Raw genomic sequence first — 12,676 nt, forward strand, 5'->3', positions numbered from 1 at the left:
CAGTAGTCCATTAGGCTGATTTTGCTCACTCTGACCTTTCATCTTTTATGTGAATAATCTTAGGAAGTACATATTGTGAGCTACAGAGTAGTCGAGCTATTCACAGAATAATCTAAACTGTGTATAAAGGCCTATTACTTTCTACTCTCAACATTTTTAATACCCAAAACTCATTTGACTCTCACCTTGCTAAATACTCCCTGATGTTTTACTCTCTTTGGAAACAACTTACTTTCCTTTTTCCTTCTCCATAGACCAATTAGCCCTCTTCTGGACCAGAACACTCCCGATTTTACCACTTTCTGCTCCGTAGGCGAATGGTTACAAGCTATTAAGATGGAAAGATATAAGGATAATTTCACAGCAGCAGGCTACAACTCTCTTGAATCAGTTGCCAGGATGACTATTGAGTAAGTTAGTACTGGGCATGTTTAACTTGCATTTAGGGAATTTCTAGGTAAAATAATACGCAATGTTCAATTTCAAAACTTTACCCTGAGTACAGACATTGTACTTGGGGTCAAACCAGCCGTTTTAGCAGCTGATGTTGTTGTATTAGAGCATCTCATGAAAGGGCAAACACCCTGCTACCTCTGCGTGGCATCATTTTTTTCCCTGCTTTTCAGACCAATTGAAATAACACAAAAGGACTAGAATATGAAGGAGAATGTGGCCCCTTTCAAAGTACGTATGTATAGGAAAATAACCACATTGCCTCCACCACCTAATTGGTACCTTTTTCCCAATGTGTTCTGGGAAGATGTGGAATTTTCTTCTAATTGGCTGGGGGCTGTCTGTGTCCTGCAAGACAGGACTTTGCATCAGGATAAGTCTGTAGAAGCAAAACAGTTTTCTGAAGGCAAGCATGGCCTGTATCAGTACTGTCATCTTAAAACAGGTCTTCTTGGCACCCTGCAAACAACTTTCTTGTCCTGGTGGTTGCCAAACACATGTAATTCCTCTTAGAGAGCAGTGGGTTTCTAAACAAGTTTCTAACCCAATATTCTCAAGATTTCTACCCTATTCTTATCTGCCTGGTGTCACTAGGGCTCTCAGCCTATAGCTTGGGAACTGTCATCAGAGTCCACAAGCTTCTAGCACTAGCAGGGGTGGAGTTGAAACTGCTGCTCCCCATTCATTTGCATGATGGGTATGTGTCAATATGCAAAGGCTTTCACTAGGCATCTCTTTAGGAAACAGGCTACGATCCCCAAAATCTTGTATTTATATATAACTTTGTCCTGAAAGCCACCTGAAGTATTTTACAAGAGACGTGTCTTTGTCTTTGGGTGTCCTTAAAAGCCACAATAAAAGATTATCATAATGCAAAACATACTGACCTCCTTCTCAGATGTGGAGACCCACACAGTGTAATTACATGACACTTGTCATGTAATTGCACTCCTCGCTGAGAGGTTGAACAGTGTCTATTTGAACTTCCCAGTACTGAGCTGAGGTTACAGCATAGCTTCAATATCAGAAACCTGTAGTCCAAACCACTGCGTAGCTTTGACTCACAGTTGAATACCATACAATAGCAGTCTAAGTTGAAAAATTAACAATGTACGCATTTATCTTCCCCAGGGATGTGATGAGTTTAGGGATCACGTTGGTTGGCCATCAAAAGAAAATCATGAGCAGCATTCAGACTATGAGAGCACAAATGCTACATTTACACGGCACTGGCATCCAAGTGTGATAGACATTTCTCCCTTATGAGGGAGGTGACAGACTGAGAGAACAGCACTGGCCTTCAGTATATATGAAGTGCTGCTAGAAGACACTTGATTTCCTGGGTCCTTCCTGCAGTGAATAGAAGAGCTACAAGAAGCACCTACAGACTTGAACTCCTAAGTGCCACCAGAATTTATGAAAAGGGAATTAGGATCCACCAGTGGTGGCAAGGAAAACAGCAGTGACAATAAACAAAGTACTACCTGAATAAACATACAAACACCTTGAGCTCTCTAACCTCCTTTTTATCTAATAGACTTTTTAAATGTACATAAAAATTTAAAAAAGAATATATTTGTCAGATAAAATCATGATATTATTGTTGAATTCAACAAAATATTTTCCTTAAATCTGTGATTTCTGAATCTTTTTTTAATCATTTGTGTTTATTCTTCATAAAGACTTTCTTTTAGTATGATGTTTATATCTTTGGACCTTTCTAGTGCTAATTCAATGACACATTACTACACTGGGTACCTCTGAAGGATTATTTGAGTTCCTAGAGATTTAAGAAGCATGACCAAGCAATGTATATCTATCCGAACTTTGGTATCCTTTTGTGCCATTTCCTTTTGTTAAATCAGCACCGTATTGACATGGCTAGCTAATTGGCAGGGAGTCAGGAAAATGCAAGTTGCCAAGAGCTCTGATATTTTTTAAAGAATTTTTTAAGGTTATACATATGCTATCTTTTAAAAGAAAATAAAAGAGAAAAAAAAAAGTAAAGAAAAAGAAAAGCAATAATGACCCCTAAGTAGTTCTAGGCACTTTTAGCAAATTGTTTGCAAGATGATTTTAATGGACTAGAGTTAAACTGAGATATATTCTAAGATGTAGATCTGCAGCTGTAAACCTGCTGAGACAGAGCATTGAATGGACAAGTGATTGTAGGGGTGTCTCAGAACACGGGTGCAGTTCTCCAGTGTTACCTAAACCATTTAATCTGAGCACATCACATTTTTTTTCAGTACTCTGCATTAGCAAATCTAAGAGAAATAGCTGGTGTATATTTTCTATGAGTTTAAGCCGTATGCAGTCCAGCTGTCAGAATAAGGACAATAGCTTTTATATGAGAACTGTAGAGCATGAGACAAGGGGCAGTTCAAAATTTTCAATTTTTTTACAAGCTTTTGCTGCTCTGAACAAACATGCGTGTGCGTGGTCACATAGACACAGCAGTCATTCATCAGGAACAGAGATGCAAAGGTAGTTGCTCTATGGAATATCTTTTTACACCATTTACTTATATATAAATTTTGTTCGATTAAAATATTTAATTACCATAAGCAATAATGAACAGTGTCTTTACAGATATTGCAAGAATGTATATGAACCAGAGAGAAATGCTTTAAAAAAAAATCTGAAAATTGTGAACTACCCCAGCAACGAAATGCTGTACTTCCAAAGAGAATTGGGCTGCTTCTATTGATTTTGATAGAGAAAGATCCCAGGGATCAGTCATAAATTGGTCTGGTTTCATAATGTGGGCATCCACACAAAAAAAATAAAAACAAAAGAAAAACCTTGTAAATGTTCCTTTGTAAAACTTGTAAATTTTATTTATACTGTCTTGTTTTGTACACACATTTATGTGTAGTGAGCTCTGAATACATTGAAAATGCACTATATTTTTCTATTTTACTTGCAGAGCATCACAAACAAACATGTATATTCAGTGCTACATAACGTGTTTTCCCACATTTAGGACCAAAGATAGTTATCAAAAACTTAAATGCATCATTTTCCCCCCTCCTTTTTTCTCCCTTTTTTTAGATCACTGTACAGTGTTATATTTGTCATTTTATTTATTTGTTTCATTAGAAAAGTTTGGTTATACTAATTTTTTGTTCCCCCCCACCTTTGTTGAAGAAAATCTGTAAAAAGCTTTTAACTAGCATAATCCCGATACATAGACACTTCCATTTGTAATCTTTGTAATAGACTGTAAATATATTTTTGGAACTATAATGCAATGTGCATAAGGGTTATTTTTCAGTGTCCATATATGATTGTTTATACAATTCACAGCACTTTACAGTCATGCTGAGAAGCCTAATTTATTGCCTGGATTTGGGCAGAGTAAGAAAAAAAGGTGACTATTCTTATTTCGTATTAGATTGTCATTCAGTAGAAACGGAGTTATTTTCACGTATGCAGCTCAAGATGTTTTTTTAACTATTAAAATTAATTTTCTAAAAACACTGTAGGAGTAAGATGCAGAGTAGACTGCATGCCCAATATTGAAATTAGTGCACGCAAGCACTCGGACAAGGCATTTCAAGTAACCATTAGAACACAATTAATAAATACACAATTAATAAACATCCATTTTGTGTTATAACAAATGCTAAGTGCCTCACTACTGGGGTGAGCGTCTGTGGGCAGCTGGGCAGGGTGCTTGTCAGTCTTGTTGCTGCTTTAGGCACCCAGCTAAGAATTTAGCAGTCTTAAGTTTAGACACCTGCTTCCTTATAAATCTCGGCTACTGTTTCCAAGGGCTTGGTCATCAAAGGTGCAATGCAGCAATGCTGGTATTGCTGAGAACCTACGAACCCTAAATGCAAAAGAATTGAGGCCAGGCTTCACCTTTAGGACTTGTTCAATATTCTGAAGCACAGAGGCCTCGAAGCATGTGTGGTGACTTGGGCTCACACATGTACAAGTGAGGGCCCTAATGATATTTCTTCCTTAATTTTCCTGGTTTGATTTAAGCCATCTTCTTTGAATAGTAAATATATTTTAGCATTCATCTATATACCTTGACTGCCTTAATGTTGCCACAGATTTTTACACATTTGAAAGTGGTAGAGTAGACCCAGAAAGCACAATCGCAATCAACCGCAATCAATCAGATAACTTATCTATATGTTAAGATCATTACTGCATTTAGAGCACATGCATGTAAATTGATTTGTAACTGGTAGAGCAGCAACATATTGACATTGGTTGCAGTTCCCCAGGTTTCAAAAAACACAGTCCAGGGTAAGAAAAATAAAGTGCCAGAGAAAGTTGATGTTCATGGGAGGAACTGAAGAAAAAGTTGGGTCACAGGGAGAATGAAAGGCTAAATGATGAAAAAAAAATTCAGTTCTGGCTTCATTTCAAAGAATTTGGAAATTGTGCATTGCTAATGACAGATTGCCAGGCTGTCAGTGAGGCTGATCTTTCTTGACTTTATCCATCTACAAGCATCTAGAAGAGAGATGCCTAAAGAAAAGCAGGATGAATCTCCCTCTGGGAATGCTTATCTCCATTAGCTGTAGAGGGAAGCCAGATGATTAGCTTAAATTAGGCATCTAATATCTATATAGCTAAAGTTAGGTAAAGTGATTCCTACCCTATCTGTCCTTGGCTGCTACAGTTTTCCTTGTAAGCCGAGTGTCGTAGAAAGGCAGCTCCTCCACCACTGGTATATCCCAGAATGTATTTAAACTGGGCTTTATCACAGAGAGAAGTGATTTTTTTAATTACTATTATTATTATTATTATTCAGAGGCTTGTAACAGGTCATCTAAATGCTTTTTGTATGTGGATATAAATTCTTGAAAATTTCTGTGATTGTTCTGAGGAAGACCTGCCTAGTAAATTACAGTCATTTAATATTTTAAATAATCAGAAATATTTGCTGACATACTGCTTTAGTCCAGAGGTTATGTGATCAGATATGATAGTTGCTGTTTGCAAAACCATGTTTATCTAAAGCCTTGTCATGTAAAAATCTCCAGGAGGCAAAGATGCTTAAATGTATCTCAAATTGAATGTTGCCCTTAATATCTCAATAATTGAGCTCTGTCTGTATTATTTTCAGTTTAAAATGAGGTCTTTTATATTTGTTTAAGCTTGAATTATCTGGCATCCACTGAGGGAGTTTGAAAAATTGATTTTAAATTAAATTTGCTTTTCTCCACTAATAGTAATATACAATGAATAGTTTCCACTGTTTTGAATGTTACAAAAACTATTGCTTTAATGTGGGGGATGAAGGGGTTTATTTTTGTTTTGTTGTTGGTATTTTTTTACATTTATTGGTTAGTAGTTGAAATAAAAAAAATAATAATTTGTCCTTAACTTTCTAAGTAATTCATATGCAGCAATTTTGAGAATTATTTAAATTCCATGACTTTTGGGTTACTGCTGAGATGGTATTCGTGTCACTACAGCCATTGTGCCAGGAGATACAGAGACACCCTGCCACAGGAGCAGGTTCAGCTAACATTCTGTTGCCCAGTAACGGCATGAAGCAGTTCACTGCCTGTGTGAAAGGAGTGAAGGGCAACTTGGCCAAAAAATGGTCATTTCACCTTTTAAAAGCATATTTGTTACATGTTAGAGCTAAAACATCCTTAATTCATTGCCTCCCTTGCATGTGGTTAAAAACTGATGTGCTCATGATATGCATTTGGGCTTTGGTGAGTTTTGTTTGTTGGTTGGGTTGTTTCTCCTATTTGTTTTATTTTAAACAAGTGACATTTGAAGTTCTCATGGAAGAGAACAGATTCCATACAGAATGACAAGCGCTGTTTTAGGAAAGTACAATACAAATTCTTGCCCAAGAGCCATTCTGGCAGCAGGTGCTGCAGGGGTATTCAGACAGTTGGTGCTATTATATTCTGAGCAGTTATCACAACAGGGTTTCTCCATCTTCAGGACATGTTAGGACTGTGCTTCTGATCAATTAACTGATATATGGAAACAGGCAAAATTTTTCCCCCCACTAATTTGTAATGGACCTGCATATGGTAGATTTGAGATTTGCAAGATTACTCAAAAGTCTTAGTCTAAAACAAATTTCTAGTAAAACATGAAATCCTGGGCTGTAGCCTATATTTTTTTCTCATATTCTCTTAAGGGATTCAAATATAGCCAAACAATTACTTTTAAACAGGTATCTTTATTGTTTGCATAATGCAGCCCTCTATTTACTTGGAAATAGGCGGTTCTACAATTAAAGTTCCTGCAAAAATGGATTGGGGAGGAATGGGAAAGCAGAGATGAAATGACAACAGTTTAGGGGAAAAAAAAAAAAGAAAGAAAGAAAAACCTCATCCAACAAATGGCCTGTGAAACCCAAAGTATAACAGGGTTCCCCATTTTTGTAACATATTCCATATAGGGATTTGAAAAATATAAATGATTAAATCATAGGCACAAAATCTGCAGTATCCTGACAAAAGAGTAGTGGCAGAATGCAAGCTAATTTTGTGAGAGTTTTTCCTCTGGATTTGGTTTTGTGGGACTTCTAAGTTACAATAATTGACACGTGCATTTAGAGCCAAATCTGTTGCGACAGGCTAAGGGATAAAATTAGCATGTCCATAAGATCCATGAAATTCTCAGAGTACTTTCAGGGTGGATAAGGGTTAGGCAGTTTGAAAGTGAAAGGAGTGATGTGTAGACCCTGTAGGTTACATCCAACAAGATTATGAAAGGTTAGAAATTATGGAGGAAAACCCTCACTTTTGTACGTGGTGAGAAGTCAGAAGATGGGAGGGAATGGAAAGAGAGCCGTGAAGTCATTCAGAATGTCTGAGTTGTAGGGCTCCACAAGACATTGCTGACAGGAGAGTTAAGGAGTGTGAAGATTTTTTAAGTAAAGAGACACTGTTAATATAATATACTTAATAATGGAATGTGGAGTGGTTTCAGTACTCTGATTTTTCCTCAGGCCAGATTGGAATTTGTCAAAGAGACTAAATTGAGACAGATGGGAAAGCAACTGGTAATACACAACTCATTCAAGCAGACTTGAAATCGAGACATGAAAGGAGAATTTTACAATAAAAGCCTGAAAATATGACATGAACTATGATGATATTTACTCTCAGATGATTTTAGAGTAGTTCTCTTTAAGTCTTGTATAATGATAGCAGATTTTAGCACTTACACCATACAAATTGGGTGAAATTAATGTCTAATTAGAGTGACCAAAAAAGAACCACAAGTTAAAAAATAATTGATGTCTTGATAGACTATGAAAAAAGATGTGATACAGCCAGGCGAAACTTGTGTAGCCAGCCAAATGAATCTTGGACAAAACAAGACATAATGCCTGGTGCCAGAAGAGCTAAATCAGGAATAGAAAATCTATTCATTCATGGACCAAGGCTTCTGCATTTAATTGAACCAAATAACCAATAGGAGAACTGTGCTGCTAATAATAATTAATAACGAAAAATTACAACTTAGAGGTCATCTGATGAATCATAACATGGCTAACACTGAAAAACATGCACAGTGCTTTAAGCCATAGCTACGCCCAAAGACTTACATGTGCTACTGATATTAGAGTTCCATGACTCTGAGTATGTCAAGTCATTTATAAAATGGAGACATTACAGCCCCAAGTCCATAATTAAAGCCTTCCTCTTTTGTGCCAAAACAAAACAGAAGGAATGCTGAGAGTCTGTAGGATCTATCAAGTGCAATAGAAATTATCTTGTGATTATATTGCCCAGAGATGTAGTCTTCCTCACTGGAGATATTCAAGAACCATCTGGACACAGTCCTGTTCCATGTGCTTTAGGACAAACCTGCTTGAGCAATGAGGTTGGACCAGAAGACCCACTGTGGTCCCTTCCAAACTGACCCATTCTGCGATTCTGTGATTGTTGCCTTAGAATTATGACGAAAACCATGAATTTACATAAAGGAACAAACTTCCTGATCCAAAGATACTGTCTCATTGAGGAGAAAAATCATCCTTTATTTTTACTCGTACATTCAAATCTGGCTTGCAGGAGGCTAGACAGATAGATAGATAGAATGTATCCACATTGATCCCTCTCATTTCATGTCTGTAGGAACATTACTCAAGCAATTTATTGAATGTTATTCAACCTGTGTTAGTATGCCAACTTCCACTGGCTTCCTGAAGGGCTGCATGTCCATTTTTAACATGTCTGCTGTAACACGTTTCAATTTCCTTTTCTCAGGGACAAACAGCCTATGCCAAGAATGCACATGTAGCTTAAGAGCAAGAAGGTGCAGGAATCTCAGATTTGTTCTCTCCACCATGCTCTTTTCAGACATAATCATGAATTAAATGTGTTATTGCCCTAATATTTCACATAGCAAATTGCATGAGAAATCTGATTTGCCTGGAAGAAACTTAGTAAAATCATTCTGATACCTCCTGAAGGCCACTCAAAAATGGCATTTTTTAACTGAAAGAGTTGCAGGCCGTTTCATTCCAGGTATCTCTCCTGGTTTGTTTACTGGAGTAGCCCATAAGTCATCCCTTGTATTAGTCTATACAAAATAGCAGTGTCTCCTTCACCAGTAGACAATATTTGTACCCTCATGGGCTGCTGGAAAAAAAAACCAGGGTTAGATTCAAATCCAGGCCAATATGCCTACCTGAAGAAACTGGGCCAGCAAGGCACTGAGAGGTATTCCTAATGAGGATTCTCCTTTAATATTACTGGGCCTCAGTGCTGTGAAGAAATTATTGTTTGCTGTTGTGGAGAGAAAGGTTGCACTTTACTACATAGCTTCCCTACTTCAGTTCATCCACTGCCAATAGCAGGAGTGGGGGCACGGAAGGAAAAAAAAATAGCTTTTAGGCATTTCTTTGTAGTGCTCTTTTCAAGAGAAATAGTTGTCTCAATGCCTACATTACCTAAATTTGTGCAAGAGGCAAATCCTGTTTTATGATTTCTACTTGCTGGCAAAAGCATCCTAATTAGGCTGTGTGCTCTTTGTTGCAAATCTCAGCCACAAACTGCCTCCTATCCCACGAAACTGCTTTACTAACAGCAAGGTGACTTCCAGATAGTACCTTTCTTGCAGTAGTTACTTGAGTATCCCAACACCAAGTTTCCTCTGCAGTTGTCCACATTTGTTTACTTGTGCAGAGCTGCTTTTGAGGGATATTTTCTCAGCCATGAGGTAGGAAATTATTTGCAGCACCATGCTCTTCTTCAATTTCTCCCCAGCTGGCATCAGTTATTAATACTTTCCTAGCAGCATCCATGCTTCGCTGCAGGGTAAGTAGAAGATGATTGTGAGGAAGGAACATTTACTACCCCAGAAACAACTAAAGCCATGTCTATCTACAACCAACAAACTATGAGTCAGGGAGACCATTCTTGAGTGCAGAAGTCATTAGTGTTGATTAAAACAAATCAAAATAAACAAGAAAAAGAAGTGTGTTTACAGTGGGGGGAGTTGTTGAATATAAAAGAGTGGAATGTCAGGCTTCTGTGGACTGCCCCATTAACACCAGTGATACAAGCTAATGGAGTGTATTTAAAATAATGTCAAAATCTTTCTGTTGGCAATCTAAAGGGGAGATGAACAGCAGAAAAAAACCCCAAAACACCTGGTGAAGGGATTTTTTCAGGGAAGCAGGAGAAAAGAGTTACCTTTTGTGATTTTGTATTCCTTGTAATGAATGGGGGACAAAGTCTCTTCCCATCCATTTGTCCTGTTATAAACATATTTCTTATGGATTTTATGATATTAATATAGCTGGATTATTGAAAATCATACGAGAACTAATGCTTGACCTGTGTCATCTGCTTTTGAATTATTTGCTGAAAAAGCAAGAAGATATACCATAGAAATATACCTGCTGTCAGTATAGCAAAGTATCTTAATAATTATTGAAAAAGGTAAAAAAATCTGTATAAAGTAAACCTTTAAAGTAGCTAATACCATTTTTACACTTGTATATTTGTAATTGGATTGTGCAAAGCTGAATTTATCTTCTTTTTTTTAACATCAGATGCTGTCCAGTTATTTAAATTTAAGATTAAAAAAATCTATATTTCATAATGATTTCGGAAGTGGTTGCATGATATTTAAGGCTGAATTTTCACATCTAAGTTAAGAGACCTTCACTTTGGCTACCACAGAAACAGAAGCCAGATATCTTAACAAGGACTTATATATGTGCAAATGTGTCATTGAACCATTGCAGCATACTTTTGCAAAACAGTATATTATATTTGGCAGGGTTTAGACCATAACTTCTATTGTGTTGTTGCTATTGTTTTTAATTTAAAGCCTTTTGGTGATGGAAGTCCTTGTTAGCTAAGGTCAGTGAGCATTAGTAAGCAGATGAATATGATGTGAATTGGTAGAAGCTGTTTGCTGCAAGTAGGGAGATATCTCACAGAGGTGACATCCAGCTGTTACTGAGCTCACTGTCTCTCCTTGTTTAGCATAAATGCCAGAACAAGACAACAGACTGTCTCCCCTCATGCTTACTGATAGCTGAATCATGGCTATCCATAGTTCAGGATGCTGATGGACATATAATACTTGTCTGGCATCCTTATGGATAAGGCTCACCTTATTTTTCTGTGATTTGATGAATGGCCTACTTTTCTGGAACTTGTGGGAACGTTACATATCTCTTGGGTGAGAAAGGCATAGAAAGACTAAGATTGACTCTACAGCATTGGGCTGTGGGAAGCTGTTACAAAAAGGCCAACATGATATTTTCAACCTCTGTGTGGGAAAGGAGAGACTCATATATTGGTATTCATATGTTGCCAAACACTTTGAGCTGCAGCTGCTTGCCTGGGAAAAGGTTGGGTAGGGTAAGCCTAGTCCAAAATTACCTCTGAAATTACTTCCTGCAGTGTACAATCCCTTCCCTTCCTGATGCACCTTTCTGCTTCAGAAATCCCCTCCTTATTCTGAAAATCTTGTTTATGATATTTCTGTGGGAATGAGGAGACTGTTGTTCTGAGCAAAATGGAGATTTTTCTTGGAAGACATTGAGTGGCCTTTCTCTTCCCAGAAAACCTAATATCTTGGTCTGCCAGCACCACACTTTGCCATATCATTCTAACACTGCTCAACTCTTAGATAAAGTGCATGTGATCTCTTTGATCCTTCTTTACATGTATCTCCTGTTGAAAGGATGAATTTAGGCATCTAATTTCAGAGAAGGTTAGGGGCTGTGAATCCCTGACACATCCTGATTTACTGTTGGAATACATGATGCCTTACCCAGGACTCTTGGAGAGCTAGCTCTCATGGGGTTTCCTTTATCTGGAAGTTACAGTGTGGGTAGTAACTTTTGCGTGTTTTCTCCCATTATTGACTTCGGATATGGCCTTGGCGTGTATCAGAGATTGGATAAATGAGTACTAAATCCAACCATACAGATATAGCAACCAAGAACTGAAACCCTATCCTCACTTCAGAGGGTTTATCCACTGTCTTTGACTGGCATTCAGTTTCTCCAAACCATTTTAGGTTTCTATCTCTTTCCAGGGAGATAGACTGTCTAAATCTGGAATGATATTGGACAGCACGGCAGCTAGAAATGAACCATTATGGTAATGAGTAACTGGGTCATAGAGATGAAAGGAAATTATCTCATTGATTTGCCATGTGTTGCACAGGGATCCTCATCTCCCATTTGTTGATGTTTCATGCTTGTTAGCTTGCACCTGGGCTCTGCTCTGGTGAAACTAGTACTTGGGCTGTGAGAGCTAGTGGCAGCCCAGAGTAACGGTGTGCCACAGTCCAGGGCAGCCCTGTACACCATCTCATGAATCTCTTGATCTGGAGACCTCCATCCTGGTGCTAACCAAAAAAATATGAGAAGAGAGAGTCAGTACAAATATAACTTAAGGTTTTAAATACCTATGCATCAAAGTGCCATTTGTGACTACCATTTACCTTTAGCTTTGAATAAATTCACATGTCAATCATTTTTACTAATTCAAAGGCTTACTTGTCTTCAAAATACTAAAAGGACCTATCAGAGTAAAAAAGTTCTTCCTTTTCGAAAGGATTTCTCCTCAGAGTTCCTTTTTGCTGAATTATTTTCTCACGCATTCCATGCATTACTAGGGCTTCAAAGGGCAGGTGCAAAAAAACCTAATAGAAATGAGATTTAGCTTAGTTAATACCTTTCCTTCATTTAAAATTAGTCCCTAGGACACTTTACTGGAGACAGGAGAAAACTTTCTCCATCAGATTG

The 12,676-nt window shown here is 37.6% G+C and overlaps 1 protein-coding gene across 7 annotated transcripts in view; it reads left to right on the forward strand.

The window, feature by feature from the left end:
• The window catches only part of EPHA7 (EPH receptor A7), a 202,450-nt gene that overhangs the window by 148,272 nt on the left and 41,502 nt on the right, over positions 1–12,676 (forward strand). For 2 of the 7 annotated variants that reach the window (XM_010403996.3, XM_010404004.3), the window contains exons 16-17: positions 255–410; positions 1,585–6,859. The exons of 2 other annotated variants lie outside the window; for them this stretch is intronic. In XM_010403996.3, the coding sequence (XP_010402298.1) occupies positions 255–410; positions 1,585–1,699 (271 nt within the window). In that variant the 3' untranslated portion in view covers positions 1,700–6,859. Of the gene's footprint in view, positions 1–254; positions 411–1,584; positions 6,860–12,676 lie in introns of those variants that run through there. 3 more of the 7 variants (XM_010403976.3, XM_010403987.3, XM_019288531.3) reach the window with 2 other exon arrangements.

The sequence above is a fragment of the Corvus cornix genome, chromosome 3 (assembly GCF_000738735.6).
Source record: "Corvus cornix cornix isolate S_Up_H32 chromosome 3, ASM73873v5, whole genome shotgun sequence".
NCBI classification, from domain to species: Eukaryota; Metazoa; Chordata; class Aves; order Passeriformes; family Corvidae; genus Corvus; species Corvus cornix.